This window comes from Bombina bombina, chromosome 3 (genome assembly GCF_027579735.1).
Source record: "Bombina bombina isolate aBomBom1 chromosome 3, aBomBom1.pri, whole genome shotgun sequence".
Lineage (NCBI taxonomy): Eukaryota > Metazoa > Chordata > Amphibia > Anura > Bombinatoridae > Bombina > Bombina bombina.
Genome location: NC_069501.1, coordinates 976,325,289 through 976,341,629, shown reverse-complemented (window position 1 = coordinate 976,341,629; position 16,341 = coordinate 976,325,289). Strand labels below are relative to the sequence as shown.

Below are 16,341 nucleotides of genomic sequence, written 5' to 3'. Positions count from 1 at the left end.
GATCCCTGGGCGTTAGTGATCATATCTCAGGGATACCTTCTAGACTTCAAATTCTCTCCCCCAAGAGGGAGATTTCATCTGTCAAGGTTGTCAACAAACCAAATAAAGAAAGAGGCGTTTCTACGCTGCGTACAAGATCTTTTATTAATGGGAGTGATCCATCCGGTTCCGCGGTCGGAACAAGGACAAGGGTTTTACTCAAATCTGTCTGTGGTTCCCAAAAAAGAGGGAACTTTCAGGCCAATCTTGGATTTAAAGATCCTAAACAAATTCCTAAGAGTTCCATCGTTCAAAATGGAAACTATTCGGACAATTTTACCCATGATCCAAAAGGGTCAGTACATGACCACAGTGGATTTAAAGGATGCTTACCTTCACATACCGATTCACAAAGATCATTACCGGTATCTAAGGTTTGCCTTTCTAGACAGGCATTACCAGTTTGTAGCTCTTCCATTCGGATTGGCTACGGCTCCGAGAATCTTCACAAAGGTTCTGTGTGCTCTTCTGGCGGTACTAAGACCGCGAGGAATTGCGGTAGCTCCGTACCTAGACGACATTCTGATACAAGCTTCAAGCTTTCAAACTGCCAAGTCTCATACAGAGTTAGTACTGGCATTTCTAAGGTCGCATGGATGGAAGGTGAACGAAGAGTTCTCTCTTTCCACTCACAAGAGTTCCCTTCTTGGGGACTCTTATAGATTCTGTAGAAATGAAGATTTACCTGAAAGAAGACAGGTTAACAAAGCTTCAAAATGCATGCCGTGTCCTTCATTCCATTCAACACCCGTCAGTAGCTCAATGCATGGAGGTGATCGGCTTAATGGTAGCAGCAATGGACATAGTACCCTTTGCACGCCTACATCTCAGACCGCTGCAATTGTGCATGCTAAGTCAGTGGAATGGGGATTACTCAGACTTGTCCCCTACTCTGAATCTGGATCAAGAGACCAGAAATTCTCTTCTATGGTGGATTTCTCGGCCACATCTGTCCAGGGTGATGCCATTCAGCAGGCCGGACTGGACAATTGTAACAGACGCCAGCCTACTAGGTTGGGGCGCTGTCTGGAATTCTCTGAAGGCTCAGGGACAATGGAATCAGGAGGAGAGTCTCCTACCAATAAACATTCTGGAATTGAGAGCAGTTCTCAATGCCCTTCTGGCTTGGCCCCAGTTAACAACTCGGGGGTTCATCAGGTTTCAGTCGGACAACATCACGACTGTAGCTTACATCAACCATCAGGGAGGGACAAGAAGCTCCCTAGCAATGATGGAAGTATCAAAGATAATTCGCTGGGCAGAGTCTCACTCTTGCCACCTGTCAGCAATCCACATCCCGGGAGTGGAGAACTGGGAGGCGGATTTCTTAAGTCGTCAGACTTTTCATCCGGGGGAGTGGGAACTTCATCCGGAGGTCTTTGCCCAAATACTTTGACGTTGGGGCAAACCAGAGATAGATCTCATGGCGTCTCGACAGAACGCCAAGCTTCCTCGTTACGGGTCCAGATCCAGGGATCCGAAAGCGGTTCTGATAGATGCTTTGACAGCACCTTGGACCTTCGGGATGGCTTATGTGTTTCCACCCTTCCCGATGCTTCCTCGATTGATTGCCAGAATCAAACAGGAGAGAGCATCAGTGATTCTAATAGCACCTGCATGGCCACGCAGGACTTGGTATGCAGATCTAGTGGACATGTCATCCTGTCCACCTTGGTCGCTACCTCTGAAACAGGACCTTCTGATCCAGGGTCCCTTCAAACATCAAAATCTAATTTCTCTGAAGCTGACTGCTTGGAAATTGAACGCTTGATTTTATCAAAACGTGGTTTTTCTGAGTCAGTTATTGATACCTTAATACAGGCTAGGAAGCCTGTTACCAGAAAGATTTACCATAAGATATGGCGCAAATACTTATATTGGTGCGAATCCAAGAGTTACTCATGGAGTAAGGTTAGGATTCCGAGGATATTGTCTTTTCTACAAGAAGGTTTAGAAAAGGGTTTATCCGCTAGTTCCTTAAAGGGACAGATTTCAGCTCTGTCCATTCTTTTACACAAACGTCTGTCAGAAGTTCCGGACGTTCAAGCTTTTTGTCAGGCTTTAGCTAGGATCAAGCCTGTGTTTAAAACTGTTGCTCCACCATGGAGTTTTAACTTAGTTCTTAATGTTTTACAGGGGGTTCCGTTTGAACCCCTTCATTCCATTGATATCAAGTTGTTATCTTGGAAAGTTCTGTTTTTAATGGCGATTTCCTCGGCTCGAAGAGTCTCTGAGTTATCTGCCTTACATTGTGATTCTCCTTATCTGATTTTTCATTCAGACAAGGTAGTTCTGCGTACTAAACCTGGGTTCCTACCTAAGGTGGTCACTAACAGGAATATCAATCAAGAGATTGTGGTTCCATCTTTGTGTCCTAATCCTTCTTCGAAAAAGGAACGTCTGCTACACAATCTAGATGTAGTCCGTGCCCTGAAATTTTATCTACAGGCAACTAAGGATTTTCGACAAACGTCTTCCCTGTTTGTCGTTTATTCTGGTCAGAGGAGAGGTCAAAAAGCTTCGGCTACCTCTCTCTCCTTTTGGCTTCGTAGCATAATACGGTTAGCCTATGAGACTGCTGGACAGCAGCCTCCTGAAAAAATTACAGCACATTCTACTAGAGCTGTGGCTTCCACTTGGGCCTTTAAGAATGAGGCTTCTGTTGAACAGATTTGCAAGGCTGCAACTTGGTCTTCTCTTCATACTTTTTCCAAATTTTACAAATTTGACACTTTTGCTTCTTCGGAGGCTGTTTTTGGGAGAAAGGTTCTTCAGGCAGTGGTTCCTTCCGTATAAAGAGCCTGCCTGTCCCTCCCGTCATCCGTGTACTTTAGCTTTGGTATTGGTATCCCATAAGTAATGGATGATCCGTGGACTGGATACACTTAACAAGAGAAAACATAATTTATGCTTACCTGATAAATTTATTTCTCTTGTAGTGTATCCAGTCCACGGCCCGCCCTGTCACTTTAAGGCAGGTAATTTTTCCATTAAACTACAGTCACCACTGCACCCTATGGTTTTCCTTTCTCTGCATGTTTTCGGTCGAATGACTGGTAATGGCAGTTAGGGGAGGAGCTATATAGCAGCTCTGCTGGGTGAATCCTCTTGCACTTCCTGTTGGGGAGGAGTTAATATCCCATAAGTAATGGATGATCCGTGGACTGGATACACTACAAGAGAAATAAATTTATCAGGTAAGCATAAATTATGTTTTTTTATTTCATAGAAAGATTGCTAAACTTCCTTATTTTCACTGTTTTGTTCAGGCTTTGGCTCGTATCATCCTTGGAGTCTTTATTTGGTTTTGAAGGCTTCGCAGTCTCCTCCTTTTGAGCCTATGCATTCTTTGGATATTAAACTACTTTCTTGGAAAGTGTTCCTTTTGGCTATCTCTTCTGCTAGAAGAGTTTCTGAATTGTCTGCTCTCTTGCGAGTCTCCTTTTCTGATATTCCATCAGGATAAATCGATTTTGCGGACTTATTTTAAATTTCTTCCTAAGGTTGTGAATTCTAACAACATTAGTAGGTAAATTGTTGTTCCTTCTTTGTGTCCTAATCCTAAGAATGCTCTTGAAAGATCTTTACATTCTTTAGATGTTGTAAGAGCTTTGAAATACTATATCGAAGCTACTAAGGATTTTAGAAAGAATTCTAGTCTATTTTTTTCTGGTTCCAGGAAAGGTCAGAAAGCCTCTGCCATTTCTTTGGCATCTTGGTTAAAGCTTTTGAATTCACAAGGCTTATTTGGAGGCGGGGTTTGTCGAGCCCTGCCTTAGCATTTCCTTGGTTTTTACCAACCTGCTTATATTTTTTTCTCCTCTGATTCTTCTTTCAAGGGTTATCTTCAAGATCATAATGTTTCAATCTCATGTGTTTCTGATAGCACCAGCATGGTCTCACAGATTTTGGTATGAGGATCTTGTCTGGATGTCCAGTTGTCAGCCTTGGTTACTTCCTTTAAGGCCAGACCTGTCTCTAGGGCTGTTTTTCTATCAAGATCTCAATTCTTTACATTTAAAGGCATGGAAATTGAACGCTTAGTACTTAGTCGTAGAGGTTTCTCTGACTCTGTGATTAGCACTATGGTACAGGCTTGTAAGTCTGTTTTAATGAGAATTTTTTTTTATCAGGTTTGGAAAAAAATATATTTTATGGTGTTCCACTCCTAATCGGGAAGGGGTTATCAGTGACCGCTATGATGAAACAAATATATGATAAGTAACAGGGAAAAGTTCCATGGAATCTGCGTTCCTTTGTTTAGGAAGTACCTTTGTTAAGCCGTATCTTCTAGTGAAAACATATGCAGACTCATTGTTATGTATCCGGCGTTTTCCCTTAGTTGCATAAGTGCTCCGCTTTTTAGGGGGTGCTTGTGTGGTGGTTACTTTTGCCGGACGCTCTTTTGTAGAGAATATGCAGCATGTTTTGGGACTGCTCGACGAGTGTGAGGTTGACTTACTCTTCCTGGTCATCCCTTGAGTCGCTTGCGGCTGATGTAGTGTCCAGGTTGTCTCTCAGGTCAATTGAGTAAGACTCTTGGGGCAGCAGGAGAGTTGACTCTCTTTTACCGGTAGACGTAGAGATTAGATTAGCTCCAAAACAGGCTGCAGCCAACTTTTTGAGGTTCCTAAAATTTTCATCAAGAATTTTACATAGCGCAGTTTCTAATGTGGATTGGGTCGTCTCCATTATACTAAGGGTCTCCAATTACTCTGCTTGATAATCAGTCTGCCCAGGGGCGGTTTGAGTGGCAGCACCAACTTCTGTACCTGATAGCAGGGTTTCCCCCTTCAGCACACAAAATGAGCTCTGGGTCCCAGGTAAAAGGAGTTGCATTGTTAAAAGCTTGCAGTAGAAGCTCAGTGGTGATTTAGAAGAAGATGGCGGATATCTGCGTCACTGTAGAGTTTCTTTATCTGATTTTCTATCAAGATAAAGCTGTTTTGCGGACTTAATTTACATATTTGCCTAAAGTTGTGAATTCTAACAAATTTAATAGGGTATTTGTTGTTCCTTCTTTGTGTCCTATTTCTAAGAATACTCTTGTAAGGTTTTCTCATTCTTTGGATGTGGTAAGTGCTTTGAAATATTATGTTGAGGCTACTTAAGATTTCAGAAAGACTTTTAGTCTATTTTTTATTTCTTCTGGCTCCAGGAAAGTTACCTCTTCTTGGTTTGCCAAGAAAGAAGCTTCAGTTGATTACATTTGCAAAGCAGTAATTTGTTTTTTTTTGCACATTTTTTTCTTAAATATTACCATTTTGTAGTTTGCTTTTTTGGAAGCAACCTTTGGTAATACGGTTCTTCAGGCACTTATCTTAGTTTGATTCTAGTGCCTTTGATTTTATTTTTTATTTTTTTTTCAACAAAAATTATATTTTGGATTTAATTTCTCAGTGGATTTAGTTGTTGTTTTATCCCTCCCTCTCTAGTGACTTGTGGATTTCCACATCTTGGGTATTATATCCCATATGTCACTAGCTCATGGATTCTTGCCACTTACATGAAAGAAAACATAATTTATGTAAGAACTTACCTGATTAATTTATTTCCTAGTGACAAGAGTCCATGAGACCCACACTATTTTTTAGTGGTTATGATTTTTTTTTTTGTATAAAGCACTTTATTTTTTCCAGTTCCTCTTTTTGTATGCTTTTTACTCCTCCTTTTACACCTCACTTCTTGGCTACACGTTAAACTAAGGTATGAGTGAGGTGGGAGGTGTATTTATAGGCATTTTGAGGTTTGGGAAACGTTGCCCCCTCCTGGTAGGAATGTATATGCCATACGTCACTAGCTCATGGACTCTTTCCACTTACGTTAAAGACCTGAATTTATCAGGTAAGATCTTACATAAATTATGATATAGATATCTATCTATCTATCTATCTATCTATCTATCTATCTATCTATCTATATATCTATCTATATATCTATCTATATATCTATCTATATATCTATCTATATATCTATCTATATATCTATCTATATATCTATCTATATATCTATCTATATATCTATCTATATATCTATCTATATATCTATCTATATCTCTATCTATATATCTATCTATATATCTATCTATATATCTATCTATATATCTATCTATATATCTATCTATATATCTATCTATATATCTATCTATATATCTATCTATATATCTATCTATATATCTATCTATATATCTATCTATATATCTATCTATATATCTATCTATATATCTATCTATATATCTATCTATATATCTATCTATATATCTATCTATATATCTATCTATATATCTATCTATATATCTATCTATATATCTATCTATATATCTATCTATATATCTATCTATATATCTATCTATATATCTATCTATATATCTATCTATATATCTATCTATATATCTATCTATATATCTATCTATATATCTATCTATATATCTATCTATATATCTATCTATATATCTATCTATATATCTATCTATATATCTATCTATATATCTATCTATATATCTATCTATATATCTATCTATATATCTATCTATATATCTATCTATATGCACACGCACACGCACACGCACGCACACGCACGCGCACGCACGCGCACGCACGCACACACGCACACACGCACACACGCGCACACACACGCACACGCACACGCACACACGCACGCACACACACACGCGCACACACACACACACACACACACACACACGAAGAGGGACTACTGAAAGGGGGGAGACACCACTGAATTTTTAAGTAATATTTTAAGTTACTATCGACTACTAATAGTATACAATCTATTTTAAATATCTGAAACGGAACAGCACATATGAATGGGAGCATTAATAAATTATTATTGGTTGTCTACATCAGGGTTGTCCAACATACACCTAAGGAATCGCTGGTTTAAATAAAATACTATAGCTACAGGAGCCATGGAGAATATTTGCTATAACTCATTCTAAACTGCTTGGTTTCATTTTACATTACTATGCTTTTGGTCTAGCTTACTCTGGTCAAATAACAACTCATCCATTCAAACAGCATAATAGTAATATAATGTGAGAAAACACAGTTGCAGAGCTACAGAGAGTTCATAAGTCAGAAAGAGAATGATGAGACTATAAACTAGGGTGCAGTAGAGGCAAGCTGCTAAGGTAGTGGGTGTAAAGTTTGAGTAAACAAATTTCAAAAATGATCCTTAAACTGCTGTAAAAGAGTAAAAAAAACACTAAACCACATTCATTAAATTTATAATATTCACGAACAGAATCCCTTTCAGCAAAATCTAAGGTTGCAGCACTTCAATAAAATGTGACTAAAACACTGCTCACTGCATCTCTTCCTGCTCTGTAAGGAAGTGACAGTGGCACATTCCACTGCACTTCCAGGGGAAGTACATAACTCTCTTTTTCATTGAAGCAAAGCTGGCAGCTGCACAGGGCAGCAACAAAATAAAGTAGTTTTTTTTTCTGTTTTATATGATTTAACATCCAGCCCCAACACTAAGTTCCCCTGATTGATGCCTCTCACTGGATTGGGTCAGCCCAAAAGAGGCCTGCCTCAAATAAGCACTTCCATCCAGTAGGTGGAGCAGCATGTTGTGTAATGGAGGGCAGCAGCCGGCAGACCTGCTTGTGCCTCTCCATTGCACAACATGTAGCTGTGAAAAAAAAGAATGCTGGGGAAAAAATAGAATTTTTTTTTTTTTTTTTTTTAAAGCCAATAAAAAAATATATTTTTGCCCATATGAGAGGTGAATCCCTGCCTCACCTGCCTCTAGTGACTGCACGTCACTGAACACACACATGCAGACACTAGCAGACAGTAACTTCTCACAAGCTTAAAAAATAAAATTCTCAATGCAGAAACATCCAATTCACAACAACATATTCTGTAATACGTAATACCCCTTTTAGATGCAATCACTTTTTGCAGTAACAGTTGTTGATGATTGTTATTTATTTAAAGGCGAACAAGAAGGCCTGGGAGTTAGAAATTCATTTTAATAAACTAGGTAAATAGGTATAGGTAGAATAATAATTGGGGGGAAAAAACAAAACTGAAGATTAATTTTTTAGGGTCTTTGTCATCTGGCATTTGTCAATCCCAAATAAACTATATAATCTATCATTGTGGTACAAACCCTTTCGAATAGCTTATGGAACAGTAGTAGAGCATTACAATGGTTGCACACTTATGAGGTGCTATCTAAGTGTTGTGGAATTAACAAGAGACCTAGTTGCTCTATGTTCAATCAAATTAGCTCTACTTCATTTTAGCAATCACATTCAATATTAACTACTACAGATTCAGTCATCAATATGGCAGTAAACTCCATAAAGTACCAAATATCTAGTATTAAAAGGACTTTGAAACCCTTAGCCCAACAATTTGTTTAATGCAGAATTCCAGTGAAAAGGTTCCTCATTAATTGGATTTTTGGTTTTGGGAACTTTAATGTTACTTTTATTGCCATTTATACTAGTATGTAGAGCAGCCGAGATACAAGCCCTATCTTGCTTATTTCGCTTACCACGTTTCATAACCAGGGGGTTAGCAGCTCCTATAAATGAGTTGTTCATTATAGGGCAATACTGATCATGAAGCAAAGCCTTTGGAATTTAAAAAAAAGCCACAATGTGATTTTATTTTTTTCTGCCAGCGTCAAAGATTGCGAGAATTCCTAATTCGGCAGCAGATCCAGCGCAACACCTTGCGACAAGAAAAGGAAGCGGCAGCAGCAGCTCTTAGCTCATCTCAAGCAGGGTGGAGTGCAGAGGCTAGTGGACAAAGCCTGGATACAGTTGGAAGGAGTGCAACCTATCCTGCATCACAGGTTCAACATTTAAGTTTTAATGTTCTTTTTCCATTTAAATATATGTGTGTATGTATGTGTGCATGTATATGTGTGTATATGTGTGTATATGTGTATATATATATATATATATATATATATATATATATATATATATATATATATATATATATATATATATATATATATATATATGTGTGTGTGTATTTTTATATATATTTTAACGGTCAAATATTTTACGTTTTGGGGATATAATTTTCACCAAACGTCAATAAATATTTGACCTTTGCGTTATCCAAAATTCCTTAGAGTGCATTTTATTGCTGCTACATTTTTTTTATTTTTTATTATTAATTGGGAGTGGGACTTCGTATATTTAAAATGCGCTGTTCACTATTCACTGTCTGGTCTGAGGAAGGGGTCTGTGAACCCTGAAACGTTACCATACAATAAATAACATTTTGTTTATCCAAATCCAGTGAGTGCAGTCCTTGCTTGAGATTGAGATATATATATATATATATATATATATATATATATATATATATATATATATATATATATATATATATATATATATATATATATATATAAAAAAGCACTCTCTGGTCTTTTAGTGAATATTTAATCAAGCGTGACGTTTCGGGGACACACTCCCCTTCCTCAGACAAACCAAAACTGCATTCAACTGAAAATTTAAACAAAATAAGCCCCTCCCCCAGTGAAGAAATTACGCCAAAAACAGTTGTCATAGTGATCCTCAATAAACAAGTACTGGCTATCTAGAGCCTAGTGCACAGTGCATCACACTCAATAACAGAAAAGCTCTATATAAGCATAAAAAAACCAACATATTACAAAGAGCATTTCATGTGAAAATACATTTGAAAAATACATTCATTCCCATAATGTGCTGTATTGTAATGGCATACGCAATGGTATCATCTCAAAAATCGTGATACATATACAACTATCCCACATGTGTCCCCTAGCACCCTGGTTCAGGTGAACTGTGTACATAATATAGTTAGTGCAGTGTCAAGTGATTAATAGTGTTTAACAACCTAGATGGCCACCAGGAAACATAATATCTGAGGACCGTAATTGCGCTAAACCATATAATCATAATCCAGGTTCACAGAAACATATTACCTCCGGTACATGTTTATACTGTTTTACTAAAGGTAATTCAAACTCTATCATAGGGAAGAGGGAAAGGGGAGGGAGAAGTAGACAGAAGGGAAGAGGGACTAAGGGGAGGGGGGGGGGGATAGAAGCATGGTGCCCAAAGATCACCTGAATCTGTGAACAGGTATGAATGGATCATACTCTCAGATAATCAAATAGTTGTACAGGAATCGCAAAGTAGTTTCATCTGGGATCCACATGATCCACATGTTAGGATTATCTTGATAGAGTCATCTTGATAAGTCCCCTGGATCACATCCATTTATGTTTCATTTTATTTTATGTATCTTATTTATTTTTATTTCATTTTATTTTATTTACTTATTCTTATCTTTATATTTTATTTATATGTTTTTGTTTTGTGATTATGAGTCTATTTTGTCTGTTAAGTCTAGTACTTGTTGACTTAGTTAATTTGTTTGTGTTGGACATTTGTACTTTTGTTGGGTTGTTTCACAATCCTTTCATCATCATTCCCCTATACATATTAGATCAGCACATGCTTTTATACATACATTTTATACATATATTTTCCTTAAGAGTTTAGGATACTCTAGGGATTGACCATTTATATACAAGTGGTATGGAGATGTACTGAATGGACCCTCTGGGGGTGTCTATTGATTCACATAGTTATGCTAGACATTACGTGCCATCCTTTATTCAGTTCTTTTTCCTTGGTTTATAGGTTAGGCATGTATTGGTTCCTTGCATGGTGGCGGGTTAGCCGCAACCGATTGGCAATGATACTTTCTTTCATGTAATTAGCAAGAGTCCATGAGCTAGTGACGTATGGGATATACATTCCTACCAGGAGGGGCAAAGTTTCCCAAACCTCAAAATGCCTATAAATACACCCCTCACCACACTCACAAATCAGTTTTACAAACTTTGCCTCCTATGGAGGTGGTGAAGTAAGTTTGTGCTAGATTCTACGTTGATATGCGCTCCGCAGCAGGTTGGAGCCCGGTTTTCCTCTCAGCGTGCAGTGAATGTCAGAGGGATGTGAGGAGAGTATTGCCTATTTGAATTCAATGATCTCCTTCTACGGGGTCTATTTCATAGGTTCTCTGTTATCGGTCGTAGAGATTCATCTCTTACCTCCCTTTTCAGATCGACGATATACTCTTATATATACCATTACCTCTGCTGATTCTCGTTTCAGTACTGGTTTGGCTTTCTACTACATGTAGATGAGTGTCCTGGGGTAAGTAAGTCTTATTTTCTGTGACACTCTAAGCTATGGTTGGGAACTTTTATATAAAGTTCTAAATATATGTATTCAAACATTTATTTGCCTTGACTCAGGATGTTCAACGTTCCTTATTTCAGACAGTCAGTTTCATATTTGGGATAATGCATATGAATAAATCAATTTTTTTCTTACCTTAAAATTTGATTTTTTTCCCCCTGGGGTTTGTTAGGCTCGCGGGGGCTGAAAATGCTTCATTTTATTGCGTCATTCTTGGCGCAGACTTTTTTGGCGCAAATTTTTTTCTGTTTCCGGCATCATACGTGTCGCCGGAAGTTGCGTCATTTTTTACTTTTTTTGCGCCAAAAGTGTCGGCGTTCCGGATGTGGCGTCATTTTTGGCGCCAAAAGCTTTTAGGCGCCAAATAATGTGGGTGTCTTTTTTGTCGCTAAAAAAATATGGGCGTCAGTATTGTCTCCACATTATTTAAGTCTCATTATTTATTGCTTCTGGTTGCTAGAAGCTTGTTCACTGGCATTTTTTCCCATTCCTGAAACTGTCATTTAAGGAATTTGATCAATTTTGCTTTATATGTTGTTTTTTCTATTACATATTGCAAGATGTCCCAGATTGACACTGAGTCAGAAGATACTTCTGGAAAAACGCTGCCTGGTGCTGGATCTACCAAAGTTAAGTGTATCTGCTGTAAACTTGTGGTATCTGTTCCTCCAGCTGTTTGTAATGAATGTCATGACAAACTTGTTAATGCAGATAATATTTCCTTTAGTAATGTTACATTACCTGTTGTGGTTCCATCAACATCTAATACTCAGAGTGTTCCTGTTAATATAAGAGATTTTGTTTCTAAATCCATTAAGAAGGCTATGTCTGTTATCCCTCCTTCTAGTAAACGTAAAAGGTCTTTTAAAACTTCTCATTTTTCAGATGAATTTTTAAATGAACATCATCATTCTGATAATGGTTCCTTTGGTTCAGAGGATTCTGTCTCAGAGGTTGATGCTGATAAATCTTCATATTTATTTAAAATGGAATTTATTCGTTCCTTACTTAAAGAAGTCTTAATTGCATTAGAAATTGAGGATTCTGGTCCTCTTGATACTAAATCTAAACGTTTAAATAAGGTTTTTCAATCTCCTGTAGTTATTCCTGAAGTTTTTCCTGTCCCTGATGCTATTTCTGAAGTAATCTCCAGGGAATGGAATAATTTGGGTAATTCATTTACTCCTTCTAAACGTTTTAAGCAATTATATCCTGTGCCATCTGACAGATTAGAATTTTGGGACAAAATCCCTAAAGTTGATGGGGCTGTCTCTACTCTTACTAAACGTACTACTATTCCTACGGCAGATAGTATTTCCTTTAAGGATCCTTTAGATAGGAAGATTGAATCCTTTCTAAGAAAAGCTTATTTATGTTCAGGTAATCTTCTTAGACCTGCTATATCTTTAGCGGATGTTGCTGCAGCTTCAACTTTTTGGTTAGAAGCTTTAGCGCAACAAGTAACAGATCATTATTCTCATAGCATTGTTAATCTTCTTCAACATGCTAATAATTTAATGATATCAAAGATGGCATCACAAATAGAGTTGATGTCAGGTATATGTCTCTAGCTATTTTAGCTAGAAGAGCTTTATGGCTTAAAACTTGGAATGCTGATATGTCTTCTAAGTCAGCTTTGCTTTCCTTTTCTTTCCAGGGTAATAAATTATTTGGTTCTCAGTTGGATTCTATTATCTCAACTGTTACTGGAGGGAAAGGAACTTTTTTACCACAGGATAAAAGGTCTAAAGGTAAATTTAGGTCTAATAATCTTTTTCGATCCTTTCGTCACAATAAGGAACAAAAGCCTGATCCTTCACCCACAGGAGCCGTATCAGTTTGGAAACCATCTCCAGTCTGGAATAAATCCAAGCCTTTCAGAAAATCAAAGTCAGCTCCCAAGTCCACATGAAGGTGCGGCCCTCATTCCAGCCCAGCTGGTAGGGGGCAGATTACGATTTTTCAAAGAAATTTGGATCAATTCTATTCACAATCTCTGGATTCAATGCATTGTGTCAGAAGGGTACAGAATTGGCTTCAAGATAAGGCCTCCTGCAAAGAGATTTTTTCTTTCCCGTGTCCCAGTAAATCCAGCGAAGGCTCAAGCATTTCTGAAATGTGTTTCAGATCTAGAGTTGGCTGGAGTAATTATGCCAGTTCCAGTTCTGGAACAGGGGCTGGGGTTTTATTCAAATCTCTTCATTGTACCAAAGAAGGAGAATTCCTTCAGACCAGTTCTGGATCTAAAAATATTGAATCGTTATGTAAGGATACCAACATTCAAAATGGTAACTATAAGGACTATCCTGCCTTTTGTTCAGCAAGGGCATTATATGTCCACAATAGATTTACAGGATGCATATCTGCATATTCTGATTCATCCAGATCACTATCAGTTTCTGAGATTCTCTTTCCTAGACAAGCATTACCAGTTTGTGGCTCTGCCGTTTGGCCTAGCAACAGCTCCAAGAATTTTTACAAAGGTTCTCGGTGCCCTTCTGTCTGTAATCAGAGAACAGGGTATTGTGGTATTTCCTTATTTGGACGATATCTTGGTACTTGCTCAGTCTTCACATTTAGCAGAATCTCATACGAATCGACTTGTGGTGTTTCTTCAAGATCATGGTTGGAGGATCAATTTACCGAAAAGTTCATTGATTCCTCAGACAAGGGTAACCTTTTTAGGTTTCCAGTTAGATTCAGTGTCCATGACTCTGTCTTTGACAGACAAGAGACGTCTAAAATTGATCTCAGCTTGTCGAAACCTTCAATCACAATCATTCCCTTCGGTAGCCTTATGCATGGAAATTCTAGGTCTTATGACTGCTGCATCGGACGCGATCCCCTTTGCTCGTTTTCACATGCGACCTCTTCAGTTCTGTATGCTGAACCAGTGGTGCAGGGATTACACAAAGATATCTCAATTAATATCTTTAAAACCGATTGTACGACACACTCTAACGTGGTGGACAGATCACCATCGTTTAGTTCAGGGGGCTTCTTTTGTTCTTCCGACCTGGACTGTAATTTCAACAGATGCAAGTCTGACAGGTTGGGGAGCTGTTTGGGGGTCTCTGACGGCACAAGGGGTTTGGGAATCTCAGGAGGTGAGATTACCGATCAATATTTTGGAACTCCGTGCAATTTTCAGAGCTCTTCAGTCTTGGCCTCTTCTAAAGAGAGAATCGTTCATTTGTTTTCAGACAGACAATGTCACAACTGTGGCATACATCAATCATCAAGGAGGGACTCACAGTCCTCTGGCTATGAAAGAAGTATCTCGAATTCTGGTATGGGCGGAATCCAGCTCCTGTCTAGTTTCTGCGGTTCATATCCCAGGTATAGACAATTGGGAAGCGGATTTTCTCAGTCGCCAAACATTACATCCGGGCGAATGGTCTCTTCACCCAGAGGTATTTCTTCAGATTGTTCAAATGTGGGGACTTCCAGAAATAGATCTGATGGCCTCTCATCTAAACAAAAAACTTCCCAGGTATCTGTCCAGATCCAGGGATCCTCAAGCGTAAGCAGTGGATGCATTGTCATTTCCTTGGAAGTATCATCCTGCCTATATCTTTCCGCCTCTAGTTCTTCTTCCAAGAGTAATCTCCAAGATTCTGAAGGAATGCTCATTTGTTCTGCTGGTAGCTCCAGCATGGCCTCACAGGTTTTGGTATGCGGATCTTGTCAGGATGGCCTCTTGCCAACCGTGGACTCTTCCGTTAAGACCAGACCTTCTGTTGCAAGGTCCATTTTTCCATCAGGATCTCAAATCCTTAAATTTAAAGGTATGGAGATTGAACGCTTGATTCTTAGTCAAAGAGGTTTCTCTGACTCTGTGATTAATACTATGTTACAGGCTCGTAAATCCGTATCTAGGGAGATATATTATAGAGTCTGGAAGACTTACATTTCTTGGTGTCTTTCTCATCATTTTTCCTGGCATTCTTTTAGAATTCCTAGAATTTTACAGTTTCTTCAGGATGGTTTGGATAAAGGTTTGTCTGCAAGTTCCTTGAAAGGACAAATCTCTGCTCTTTCTGTTCTTTTTCACAGAAAGATTGCTAATCTTCCGGATATTCATTGTTTTGTACAAGCTTTGGTTCGTATGAAACCTGTCATTAAGTCAATTTCTCCTCCTTGGAGTTTGAATTTGGTTCTGGGGGGTCTTCAAGCTCCTCCGTTTGAACCTATGCATTCATTGGACATTAAATTATTTTCTTGGAAAGTTTTGTTCCTTTTGGCCATCTCTTCTGCTAGAAGAGTTTCTGAATTATCTGCTCTTTCTTGTGAGTCTCCTTTTCTGATTTTTCATCAGGATAAGGCGGTGTTGCAAACTTCTTTTAAATTTTTACCTAAGGTTGTGAATTCTAACAACATTAGTAGAGAAATTGTGGTTCCTTCATTATGTCCTAAGAATTCTAAGGAGAGATCATTGCATTCTTTGGATGTAGTTAGAGCTTTGAAATATTATGTTGAAGCTACTAAGAATTTCCGAAAGACTTCTAGTCTATTTGTTATCTTTTCCGATTCTAGAAAAGGTGAGAAGGCCTCTGCCATTTCTTTGGCATCTTGGTTGAAATCTTTAATTCATCATGCCTATGTTGAGTCGGGTAAAACTCCGCCTCAAAGGATTACAGCTCATTCTACTAGGTCAGTTTCTACTTCCTGGGCGTTTAGGAATGAAGCTTCGGTTGATCAGATTTGCAAAGCAGCAACTTGGTCTTCTTTGCATACTTTTACTAAATTCTTCCATTTTGATGTGTTTTCTTCTTCTGAAGCAGTTTTTGGTAGAAAAGTACTTCAGGCAGCTGTTTCAGTTTGATTCTTCTGCTTATAATTTCAGTTTTTTTTCATTATAAGATTTAAACTTTATTTTGGGTGTGGATTATTTTCAGCGGAATTGGCTGTCTTTATTTTATCCCTCCCTCTCTAGTGACTCTTGCGTGGAAGATCCACATCTTGGGTAGTCATTATCCCATACGTCAGCTCATGGACTCTTGCTAATTACATGAAAGAAAACATAATTTATGTAAGAACTTACCTGATAAATT

The 16,341-nt window shown here is 38.3% G+C and overlaps 1 protein-coding gene across 3 annotated transcripts in view; it reads left to right on the top strand.

Annotated features, from left to right (window-relative positions):
• Window positions 1-16,341, top strand: part of KMT2D (lysine methyltransferase 2D) — a 948,037-nt gene that overhangs the window by 210,858 nt on the left and 720,838 nt on the right. For all 3 annotated transcript variants that reach the window (XM_053708073.1, XM_053708075.1, XM_053708074.1), the window contains one exon: window positions 8,695-8,868. In XM_053708073.1, coding sequence (XP_053564048.1) covers window positions 8,695-8,868 — 174 coding nt within the window. The remainder of the gene's footprint in view (window positions 1-8,694; window positions 8,869-16,341) is intronic.